Here is an 11,566-nt window from a genome sequence, read left to right as displayed (position 1 = left end):
GCCCTTCCATGCCTTTAAGCAAAGCAACGTGGAAATAAACAAAGTGGACTATTAATACTCTCTGCTCCAAATGGGCCTTTGATTGTTTACTTTGTTCCATATTTGTTTTAATGAGCAGCTGGAGGAAACGCCGGGGCATGCTGCTCCATACCATAAAAGACTCTGTATCATTGCTTGAAACATATTAGCTTAATTGACTCCCTTCACTACAGCGGGGAGGGTCTGTATTGGCGAGGTCTATTTACTTGCTTCCATAAAAGTCTCTGGGTACACATACACCACTGGGCATTTTTCCCGAAACGAAATGAATCACGGCGGAACAGAGCCATACACAGCCAGCGTGGCGGAGAAGCTCAGGGCCCTGGCGAGGAAGCCGAAAGGGGCGCCTGTCCACAGTCCGGAGAGCAGATCCCACGGCAGTGGCCCTCATGCAGCCTTTCCAGGAAACAGGCCGCCTTTCCCCTGCGCTTTCTGCCAGACGGAGGTCGATACCGGCTTAACCTCTGGCTTGGTTTTGTTCTGGGTCCCAAATGGGGCCCCGACATGATGGGAGGAATAGGCACACTCCCTCGGAACCAATCGCGGGAAACCCCGCAAAGTGTTCCAGGTGGTGGCAACCCCATGTCAGTGGCCCAGGGTAGCTTTCGCTGTGGGTGCAACCTCTCTCCCTGGGAAAGAAATATCCAGCCGGGGTCTCCCATGCCTGGAACCGGGAGGCTACACATCCTGGTACCACGAAGCAACGAGGAAGACAAGAGGAAGGCTCCTGAACAGGACGCCCCTTGTGCACGGAGGTTTTGTTTTTTTGTTTTGTTTTTCTGCACAAGATGAAAATAAGCTGGGGTATCTTCAGAGCCCTACGCCCCAAGTTACTTCACCACTGTTCCTCCTCCTCCTCCTCTCTTTTTCTTTTGAAACATCATGTTGCTTTCCTCTAATCCCAGACAGCAAAGCCGAGAGGGAGGCCTGCAGGCCCTGTGCACGGATTGATACCGCAGAGATCTTATAAATCAGCTGAAAATCAATACACACTATGTGGTAGTTTCTCCTTTGCAACCAGATCGCCAGGGGACAGAGCTAATGCCTTTTCTCCACCACCATCCCCATTTTTCTGTCGTAAAAAAAAAAAAACCCTGCTTGGGAACGAATGGGCAATCTAAGTTGCTGAGTAAGGGTTTCAACTACCTAATTTTATTACGTTACAATTGACATACCTTCCCTCTGGAAATGTTTGCAATTAATTAATTAGCCGTAATCTTCCCCCAGGGACTAATTTAATGAATTCTCTCCAATTCTCACTTAAAAAAAAAAAAAAAAGCTTAGATGTATCCAAGCTGCAAATGTGTGGATGGCTCCAAAGTGCATTTGGAAAAATCAAGGGACCTATCTATTACGGGGCATTTTTATCACTAAATCAATCAGGCGATAACCATCATTCTTTTTCTAACGAGGGGAGTTTCCCCGGGTTGAAGGCAAGGTTTCTCCTGGCTCAAGGCCTTCGCTGGGGTTGCTCAGGTTTAGAAAGGAGCTTGTCCTGTTTGGGGGGGGGGGGGGCTGCGGCGTGGTTCGTGGCTTCTTTAAGCGCCCCACCCCCCACCGCGTTCTGCAGAACCCGAGAAGAGAAAAAAGGGAGCCGGAGATGGCGCTCTAAAAGGGTGTCTGGCTTCGGGGGCCGACCAGTCCCTTCCGCCGGTGCCAGATGCAACCGCGGCCCAGCCCCTGCCCTGCCCCTGCGCTCCCTCCTGGCCTCGCAAGGACCCAGGGCAGGGGAGACGGGGCTGTCCCTGACCTCGGGGCCAGATGTTCTTGCGTTTCAGCTCGCAAATAAAACGGAGCCCTTGGACCAACCCTCCCCGCCCCCCATTCCTCCCGCGGTGCCCCAAGGGCCGGGAAGGGCATTTGTAAACTGTAAGGCGCGGTGAGCCCGCAGGTGGAAGGCCAGGCTTCCTGAGGTCGCTGGCCTGCAAATCGCAAAGCCAGCGCTCGCCGGGCATTCGGGCAGCAGCCGCCAGCGCTCTGGGGAAGGGCCGTCCCTTTCCGCGGGTTGGAGGCCCTCGAGGGAGGTTGCTCCGGGCCTAGGGGTTGAGCCTTCGGGGGTGCGGAGTATAGGCGCTCGCAAACTAGAGCCGCTCTCCCGGGGCAGGCATGGAGGACGTAGGTACCCCTTCCCAGGCCCCGAAGAGCTCCTTCGCCCATCAGTGCCCCCTGGAGGGCCCCCGGGATGAAGGGGGCTGGTCAGACCCCTAGGCCCAGCCAGGCGTCCAGGCGCAAAGCGGAGAACTGGCCGCTCCACCACGGCTCGCCAGCGCCACCCCCCGCGGAGCGCAGCCTCTGCAGCCGGGCGGCGCCTTCCTGCGGCTCCCGCTCCCCGGTCCACACAGCCGGCGGTGAGTGGGAGGCGGCGGAGCCTCCCTTCCGAGGAGGTGCCCAGGGGTCTCAGCTCGAGGTCTGCAAATGCCCGGGGTCAGACTTGGAGCGTTTCCAGGTAGATTCTGGGGGCGCCTGAACCTGGGCCTCGAGGGGGCGCTATTTGACCCATTCAAGGGCCAGAGGGGCAGAGAAGCCCGGGGTCCAGGCCCTGGCAAAGGCCAGGGCGTGGAGAGCCTGAATCTAGCTAGATTTGGGGAGACTGGAGAGCAGAGACGGATCCCCGAGGACAAAGACGGACGGGCCAGTGGGGTTCACTCACGCCGCCCAGCGCTGCCCCAAGGACCTCAGAGGCTTGGGGCGCGAACAAACTTTGCTGCGGCGGAGGGCCGGGGAGCCGGCGGGAGACTTCTCCCGGGGCCTCGGCTCCCTCCACCTGCGGATGTGCAACCGCCGCCCAGCCTGCTCCCTCCCCGGCTCCTTCCCCGCCCCAGCGCGCCTCTGCTCACTTAGGCTCTTCTCTCCCCTCTCCCCTCCGCCTTCTCCCTCTTGCATTTCTCCCCCACTTTTCTCCTCTCTTTCCTCCTGTGGCTTCTTTTGTATTCTCTCCTCCCTCGCCGCCTAGGTTGCTTCTCTCCTCCTCCTCCTCGGGCCGCCGGGAGGAGGTGAGCGCGCTGCGCCTGGGGCCTGCGCGGCGCAGAGGGAGGCATTTCTCCCACTTCTCCGGGGTAATTTGGAGAGGTTGTCTGTGCGCGCGCGCGTGAATGTAAAGCGAAAAGGGGTAGGATCCAGCCAGCGCCAAGCAGAGAGGGTCAGGGTCTTTGACATTCCTCACCAGCAGCACAAACCTCCCGGAATAAGGAATCAGTGTGGGTGGGAGTGCGCGCGCGCGCACGGGCTGGCTGCGCTTGGCGCGTTGGGTGGCCCGGGGCCCCAGGGCCCGGGGGCCCGCCTGGCTGCCCGGGATTACCGTGACGTCACGTTGAGCCTCTGGCCACCTTGGACACCTCCGAAGCCGCACAGCCTCGCGCCGCGCCTCGCCTCACCTGGCCTCGCCACCGCGCGCCTTTGGGAACTCGCATCCTCTCCTTTCCCTGGCTCATCCATGGGCCCTTCTGTCTTCCGGACCTCGGGAGCCGGTGGAGCGCCTTCTACAGCGCAGGGCTTGGCAGCCGGTCTGCCCTTGGCTCTGCCTCCAGTAACGCCGAGCGGGAGGACCCAACGCAGGGCACCCCCAGCCGCTTAAGGAACTGAGGCAGACCCGCGGAGGGCTGAAGCGGGAACAAGCTAAAGAAGAGGAAGGCGAGCCAGGCACAGCCACCATGGCCTTCCCGCACTTTGGACAACCGTATGGCAGCACTTCCCAGGTAAGAGGCGCCTCCTTGCGGGGCGGGGGCGACTGGATGGAAGGGGTGCCCAGTGCACCCGCCTGTCCCTGAGCGCCCTCCTCTCGAGTGGGTCCCCCGGGAAACCAGAGGCAGCAGGGACCAGGTAACTGACATCCTCAGGTCCTAGCCAGGAACCTTCCACTCCCCCAGCGCTAGCTGGAAAATCGGGTGACCCGAAACTTGGACCCTCTGACCCTGGGCTCAGCGAGGAGGGTGGGGCCTCTGAGAGCTGCCAGACAGGCCTCCTTACTGTGCAGATGGCCTCCGAGGTGGCCAGGGGGGTCTCAGGAAAGGAGACTCCCAGTCCAGGACGCTGTCCATCGCACAACTGTCCTGCTGCTGTTCGCGGTTGACCTCTGTTCTTGTCTTCTCCCTTCCTTGGGTCAGTCCAAGCTCTCAGCTTCTGGTTCCTTCAGTTTCACAGGCCAGTGTGGGTGTTGTGCAGGGACCAGGGTTTCCTGGAGGAATTCTGGGGATGCCCACCACTGTTCTCCCGTTTCTCTTCAGACTGTGGGGTGTATCTTCCTGGGGTCTAGTCCCTGCCCCACCTCTGACCCGCTTGGTGACCTTGGGCCGGTCTGCACTTACTCAGGTCCTCACGCCCTTTCTGTGAAATGGGTGTCTGTCTGTGTGGGACGTGACGAAGGTCTCCAAGGCCAACTTCTAGCTCTGCCTTTGCAGACCCTGCGATGGGGAAGGGGCGGGGGTCTGCGAGGGAACCAGCCCGGTGGGTTTCCGAATGTCCTCCATGGCCAGACCCCCCGTGGGAACCTGAAGCCCTAGCAACGGCTTAGGAGTGTCTCTAAGGGCAGTTTGGATGCATCGGGTCTTGGGATCATTCCTGTTCAGTGCTCGGCAGAATGCCGGGCACGCGGTGGCATTGAGGTGATGTGGAATGAAGGAGCGGTCCGGTGTTCGGGTCTCTGACCTCCCATGCCTTCTCTCTCGCCCCGGTAGTTTCTGGTGTCTGCAAATTCCAGCGCCACTTGCTGCGAATCCTCCCCCAGCTCCGTCCCAGACGTGGCCTCGGGCTCCACCCCGGCGGCGGCTCTCTGCTTAGCACCCTACGATAGCCGGCTGCTGGGCAGTGCGCGGCCGGAGCTGGGCACAGCCTTGGGCATCTATGGAGCCCCCTACGCGGCCGCTGCAGCTGCCCAGAGCTACCCTGGGTACCTGCCCTACAGTCCGGAGCCACCCTCGCTGTACGGGGCGCTGGTGAGTGCAAGGGGTGGGACCTGGGTCTGTGCGCCAGAACCCACCCGCCCAGGGACAGAAGCCCCAGCAGCTTCCGGTGAAATCCATTGTGACATCTCCAGGGAAAATCTAGGAAGGACGCCCAACTCCGAGGACAGGCAGTGGTTAGGATTGTGTGAAGGGGAAAAGCCCATCTTTGCACCATGTTGCAGTTTGCAGAAGCCCGTGCTGCTTAGGAAACATTCGCATCTCTGTTCATACACGAGGTGGGCAAGTCATCACTTTCCTCAGTGTGCAGCTGAGGTCAATACCGTACCCAGAGTCACCGACATACCCAGGGTCAGGGACCAGCTCTGCTGGAAACTGAGGCAGGGAAGTCCCCCAGCTGGTGGGGGGAGGGGAGGGACACACAAGTGGTAACAGTAATAATAACCGCTAGCGTGTAACTACTGCTTATGCTGCACCAGGAATTCTGCCCCGCGCTCTTCTTCAATAGCCCCTAGGGACCATTATTATTATCCCCAGTTAGCAAGGGGAGGCGGGGGCGTGGAGTGGTTAGCAACTGTTCCCAAGACCAGACCAGACTCCTCTGGAGTTTACACCCTTAGCAACTGCCCCGCCTCGTCTCCTCCCCACATGGTGGGAGAACTGAATTCTGACTTCCTCCCCCCCCAGAACGCACAGTATGAATTTAAGGAGACTGCAGGGAACTTCACACCCAGCCTGTCACAACCGGGAGCCTACTGTCCCTATGAGCCGACTCTGGGGCCATACCCCTATGACCGGTAAGGTGGGGGGGGCACTGGTGGCTGGCATGGAAAGTCCTGCCCCGTCCATGGTCCAGGTAGGGCTGATCTGGGCAGCAAGTGGGAAGGGGAATGAGCGGAGAGGGACGGGCGCAGAGCCCATTCCCAGGCCACACGCCCTCTCCCGCCTGCTGCCCCAGGTTGCCGGCCCCAGGACCCTGAGCCGGGTTCTCTCCCCGCAGGTACGGCAGCGCCGTGGAGTTGACTGGTGCCGGGCGCAGGAAGAACGCCACGCGGGAAACCACGAGCACGCTCAAGGCCTGGCTGCACGAGCACCGCAAGAACCCCTACCCCACCAAGGGCGAGAAGATCATGCTGGCCATCATCACCAAGATGACCCTCACCCAGGTGTCCACCTGGTTCGCCAACGCGCGCCGGCGCCTCAAGAAGGAGAACAAGATGACGTGGGCGCCCAAGAACAAAGGCGGGGAGGAGAGGAAGGCGGAGGATGGGGCCGAGGAGTCGCTGGGCTGCCTACCCGGCGGTGACACCAAAGGTACCAGCGGTGAGCACCACCCCAGCTGCCCGCGGGGTAGCTTTTATGGAAGGCACTGCTCCCTGACCCTGGCTCGTGCATCCCCTGCAGGCCTCAGGGCCTGTGCCTGCTGGTACCCTCTGTCCCACCTTCCCTACAGAACCAGTTTCTTCCGGACTTTAAAGTGCCACCTCTGCAGGGGCCTTCCTGGCCGCCTAAGCCAGCGCAGCCCTCTGGTCCTTCTCTATGGCCAGCCCCTCCTATTTCCTTCGCCACCTTCGCACTGTGACCCCTTCAAGAACCTCAGTGCCTCCAGAAGCCCTTCCCCTGAATGAATGCCTAGGCACAAACTTAGCCCTTCTCCGTATGTGCTGAATCACATCCTACCCACCAGCCACCTGTGCGTGTGGAAATGGGGGAGAAATTATCCCCTTGCCTTTATGTGGTTGAGAGACGGAGACCCAGGTCTTAGCGACAGCAACACGGTGTGGGTTCCCCTGGCCTGGGGGGGGGGATGGAGAGGAGGAGACGTCCCTCCCGTGGGGTGGGGTGGGGTCAAGGCTGGGGCCAGGATGAGGGCTGGTGTGGTCAGTCTGGTGGATGACTCCCAGCATGCCCTGAGAGCAGGGCGCATCTCGCTAAAAGCTTCTGGGGATGGGCACTCCCGCGGATTTCCCTGGGGGCCTGACGCTTTTCTCACTCCCTCCTGATGTCCTGCAGACCTCGCTGCGAGCCGGGAAGCTCGGGGATTCCGGCTGAGTGACCTGGAGGACCTGGAGGAGGAAGAGGGGGAGGAGGAGGAGGAGGAAGAGGAAGAAGAGGAGGCAGGGGTCCCAGCTACGGACAGGCTCGCTGAGTTCCACAAGGACGCACAGGCGCGGGCGACGCCTTGCGCTGCAGCTCCAATGGGCCGGCGGGAGCGCAGGGAGTGCGGCCTGGCGGCGCCCCACTTCTCCTTCAATGAGCCCCCGGGATCGGGAGACGCTGACTTCCTCCGGGCGGAGCCAGGGGCCCCCACCCTGACCACGCACTACCCCTGCAGCCAGAAGCCGCGCATCTGGTCTCTGGCGCACACGGCCACAGCCAGCGCTGCCCAAGGGGCACGTCCCACCCCGCCCAAGCCGCGAAGCCCCGAGTGCTGCCTGATTCTCCGACAGCCCGCAGGCCCGGGCGGGCGACCCCCGGTCCTCAGAGACTCCGCGCGCGACGAGCCGGGCCGCGCAGCCAAAGCTTTTGGGAAGCCCCCGTTTGCGATGCAGGGGCTGCCCCTGAGCTGCGCCCCGTGCCCGCGGCGGAGGGAGCCCGCAGGGCAGTGCCATTACCCGTCGGGAGCAGAAGGTAGTGGGCCCCCAATGGCGCTGGGACTGTGTCCAAAAGACGCCTGCCCGTGTGCTGCCCAGCCATGGCATGCCCTCTCGGACCCTTGGGCACGGCCGGGGTCCACCTGGCAGGAGATGGTCCCACAGCACTCTTTGAAACGGAAGCTTAGAGACAGCGGTTCTAGCGTTCCCTCATTTTAAAGCCGAATAATAGCAATAAGCTCCGAGTGAGACAGTGACGTGCCTGGGGTCACCTAGAAAGTCACTGAGGAGATGGGCAACCCACCCCTCTGCACTGGCACCCACTGACCTGCCAAATGCACCAGGTGGGCACCATCACGACACTCTGGCACAGATGCCCAGGCCCCCCTGCCCGCCCTTCGGAGGAGGGCAGTGAGCCCCTGCCATTCGAGGGCTGGGTAGGCACCTGGGCTCCCTGGAAAGTGTGAAGGACAGGGCCAGACGCACACAGTTTGCAAGGCCGGTGCTTAAGAGAGAGCTTCCAATCCTCTCTACAGCCCACAGACGGGGGAGCCCGGGGTTGGTGATGTCCTTGGAGCGCACTCAGCCCCAAGATCACCCCTAAGCAGGGTGTGACTGCCAATCCGTTTCTCCTTCCCTCTCCTCCCTCCCCGCTGGTTCCCTGGCCAGGCCTGGCGGGAGGAAATTTCACCCCCACAAAAGGCCATTCCCCAAGAAATTGGCAGCCTCCAGCAATTACTGTCAGATTCTGCTCTTTGTAGTCATTTCTCTCAGGATTAGTTGCGGGTTTAGGAAATTGGGTTACATTGTTATTTGAATTTACACACAAAGGGGTCCGAATGTTACCTCTGGCGAGCAATTGCTTCTAGAGACCTTTGATTCCCTGCGGATGAGGCACCCCTGACCTCCAATTATTCGAGGAATCGCCACCCAGCGGCCGCCGGGTTTTAATCAACCTTTCCTCTCTCAGCAGGTTAGCGCCCCGGCGCGCGATTTGCGGAAGCATCCTGGAAACCAGCCCTCCTTTCCCAGCTCACCTTCCCTCCAAGAAGCGGGGAGACCTCACCAGGAACTGGGGGCTCTCCCTGCGCGTAAGAGACGGACAGACACACAGAAACCAACCCTCCCGCAGGCTCTCCTTGCACACGGAGCTGGCAGTGGGGGCACAGGGGCGGCACCTCAGATCCCAGAGGAAGTGGTAGGTTACCTTGGGGAAGGCGGGGCAAGTCTGCCTCCCTCCTCTGGATTCAGAGTCTGAGCTGCTCCCTCCCCCCGTCACCCCCGCCCCCCTCACTTTGTAACGTCCACACTGACCTGGCCCCTAAGGATCACCTATGTCTACCGTCCCCCCCCCCCCTTATCCCCCAATTCCTTGTGTCCTTAAAAATAATCAAGCCGGACCTAAGCTGTGTGGCCTCTCTGTGAGCGGGGCGATTGGAGAGGTGGGGGAGGACGGAAAGTGGCCAGGGTTTCCGGGGACAGAGCGGTGTGGGCTGCAGACCTCAGTCCCCAGTTTCTGGGAGAGAAATTGACAAGGTTTGAGCCAAGGCCCGGGCGCCTGCAGCTCAGCCCTCCAAACTCTGCGCGCGCACCCAGCTCCCTGCGCGCGCCCTGCTGACTCCGGGCGCGGTAGGTAGGGATTGCAGCTGCGAGGTCAGGGATGGTGGGCGCTGCCAGGGTTTTTGTCTGGAAGCTGCGTGTGTTCCCCTCGTACTTGGGTTTTAAGTTCACTGGGAGGATGGGACAAGGAGGATCTTCGTGGCGGTCCCCTGGCACTGGGCGCTGGGACCCCGCGCTCCTGGGATGGGACGGAATGGCGAAGTCTGACAGCTGGCCAGGCCGGCGGAGGCCAGACCGGGCATTCTTTCCTTAAACCTAAACCGCTGTCAGCAAACACTTCCGGTCCAGGCTCACCAGTGGGAGCGGGCGAGCGGGGAAGGGGGCTTGGTCCCTCGGTATGGGGAGCAGGGCTGGGGTGCGGAGGGATGAAAGATTTCCAGACGCCCGCGCAGCGCCAGAGTGCACATGTCCCGGGCGCAGTGGCTTCGGTTTCAGCCAGCGCGCGAGCTCGCAGATGCCCAGGGTACAGAGGGGGGAGCATCCGGGGCCGGGGCCTAGTGGGGAGCTCCGGGGAGCGGGGATGACAGCTGGGGTGTGCGCCTGTGGGCTTGGCCCTTGAGCAGCTGGGCCTCCACTGCTGGGCTCCTCCGGACCCGCCCTGGGGGGCGCGGGGGGGGGGGGATGGCCTTTCAGACCTGCAGGGGTGCCAGCCAGCCAGTCCCCAGAGTCTGGGGTGGAGAGGGTCCCTGTCCTGGGGGGAAGGGAGGGAGAGAGATTTTAAGACCCTTGGAGGCTGCAAAGGAAGGGGGTGGTTAAACTGGGGGACAGGCGGCAGGCTACCTCCCTGACCCCTCCCCCTCCCCGCCCCCTCCATCTATCTTCCTTCCATGATGGGAGTCAGGGCAGCTGTGCCCTGATCTTGCTGCCACACCCCTTGTGCTTTAAAGAGAAGCCTTGGGCTAGGTGTGTATCCAAGCCTCTTATGTGAATTTCAGTGTCTGCAGAGGGTGAAGGCGGAAGAAACAACTGACCTTCTGCTCCCAGGAGCAGCATTTCTGCAGCTCCCTGGCTGGCCCAGCTTGGGGTGGCTCCAACCCCACCACGGTCCAGGGTGGGGCAACAGTAGTTTTCCAGTGAAGCGTAGTGACAATGTAACAACAGTTGGTCGCATGGAAAAGTAATACAATAATTAATACATAATAACACAAGCATGAACTCTGTGACTCGCACACACCTTCGACTGAAAATCTATGCAGCCTGCTTTATCGCTGCTCTTTATTTTTTGAAAAGGAAACATCTTTGGCGACCAGCATCCCACGTCGAAATTGAGACTGTGTGACCCAGGGGGCCTGGGACTCAGGGAGAATTCTGCCCACCATCCGTCTCTGCCAGATTATTTTTCCCAGAACCCCAGTTTCTAATCCTGCCAGTCATCTTCTCATACATAAACTTTCTATGACTTCCAGCCACCAACCAAATAAAGTCCAACTCAGGCACTCACAGATCTTAGCACAGTTGGACCCCAATGCTATGGGACAGGACCTGGAGTTAGTGCAGGCTCTACAGGGTCAGAGCACTGTCCCCAGTAAGACTGCCCTCACTTCAGACACCAGCCACAATTTTTTTTAAATATTTTTTTTATTGATTTCAGAGATGAAAGGAGAGGGAGAAACATCAATGATGAGAGAGGATCATTGATTGCACCAGCCACAATTTTGAGGGCTCCTCACGTCACCTGAACTTCGGACCAAAGGGCTATAAATTTGGGGGTTCCCATGAGCCTGGTGCCTTGATATCCCCTCTGATTGGTCACTATTCCCCCAGACTGGTTACTACAGTAACTCCTAGGCTCAAAGGTCGAACTTCACCTGGGACATGTGAAGTTCTCCCAGCTCCTTCCGCATTGTTTTCCTAGTGCCCTTGGGCTTTCTTCTTCTTCTGGATAAAGGTCTTCCTTTTCTTTATTTTGTAAATATAGACCTTTTGCTGTCCCCAGCACCCTCATTCTATGGCAATGTACCAGTTGCAGCTTTTTAGCTTCCCTGTTTTATGGAAATACACCTGCTCTGCAGCCCTGTGCTTCCTCCATGGTCCCCTTAATTTCCAAAATTTCTAAAATTTCCTAAAACTTTCCTATTTTACCCCCCAAATTCCTGTTTCATCAAGAAGATGGCCATCTGCAAGCCAGGAAGAGGGACCCAAATTACTAACGGTAAATATTTACGAAAAAATCCGCATGATTAGCCGGTACGACTATTAGCAGGTGCACCGGTTAATAATGTGGATTTTTCAATGAAATATTTACCAGGTGCACCGGTTAATAATACGGATTTTTTCATAATATATGCTGGTTAATAATGCGGATTTTTCAATGACGTATATACAGGTATATATAAAAAGATTCAATTAATCCTTCCCTAACAAATATCTTAGATAAAGACAGCCCAGAGAGTGATTTATTTCTCCTCTATGTTG

At 59.1% G+C, this 11,566-nt stretch overlaps 1 protein-coding gene across 1 annotated transcript; it reads left to right on the top strand.

Annotated features, from left to right (window-relative positions):
* Positions 1 to 2,221: 2,221 nt before the first annotated feature.
* IRX6 (iroquois homeobox 6) lies at positions 2,222 to 7,750 on the top strand. Its single transcript, XM_059665451.1, has 6 exons — positions 2,222 to 2,387; positions 3,595 to 3,734; positions 4,713 to 4,970; positions 5,625 to 5,734; positions 5,938 to 6,251; positions 6,951 to 7,750. Exons 1-6 carry the CDS (start codon positions 2,222 to 2,224, stop codon positions 7,748 to 7,750), a joined length of 1,788 nt encoding a protein of 595 aa, XP_059521434.1.
* The last annotated feature ends 3,816 nt before the right edge of the window (positions 7,751 to 11,566 follow it).

Source organism: Myotis daubentonii, chromosome 15, assembly GCF_963259705.1.
Source record: "Myotis daubentonii chromosome 15, mMyoDau2.1, whole genome shotgun sequence".
Classification (NCBI taxonomy): Eukaryota; Metazoa; Chordata; class Mammalia; order Chiroptera; family Vespertilionidae; genus Myotis; species Myotis daubentonii.
The sequence above is the reverse complement of the archived record's forward strand: the minus strand, read 5'-3'. Positions and strand labels throughout refer to the sequence as shown.

Coding starts and splice junctions, on each gene's coding strand:
- IRX6 (XM_059665451.1), top strand. CDS start 2,222: ATGAAGGGGGCTGGTCAGACCCCTAGGCCCAGCCAGGCGTCCAGGCGC. Junction 2,388..3,594: donor CCCGGTCCACACAGCCGGCG/GTGAGTGGGAGG, acceptor GACCCAACGCAG/GGCACCCCCAGCCGCTTAAG. Junction 3,735..4,712: donor CGTATGGCAGCACTTCCCAG/GTAAGAGGCGCC, acceptor TCGCCCCGGTAG/TTTCTGGTGTCTGCAAATTC.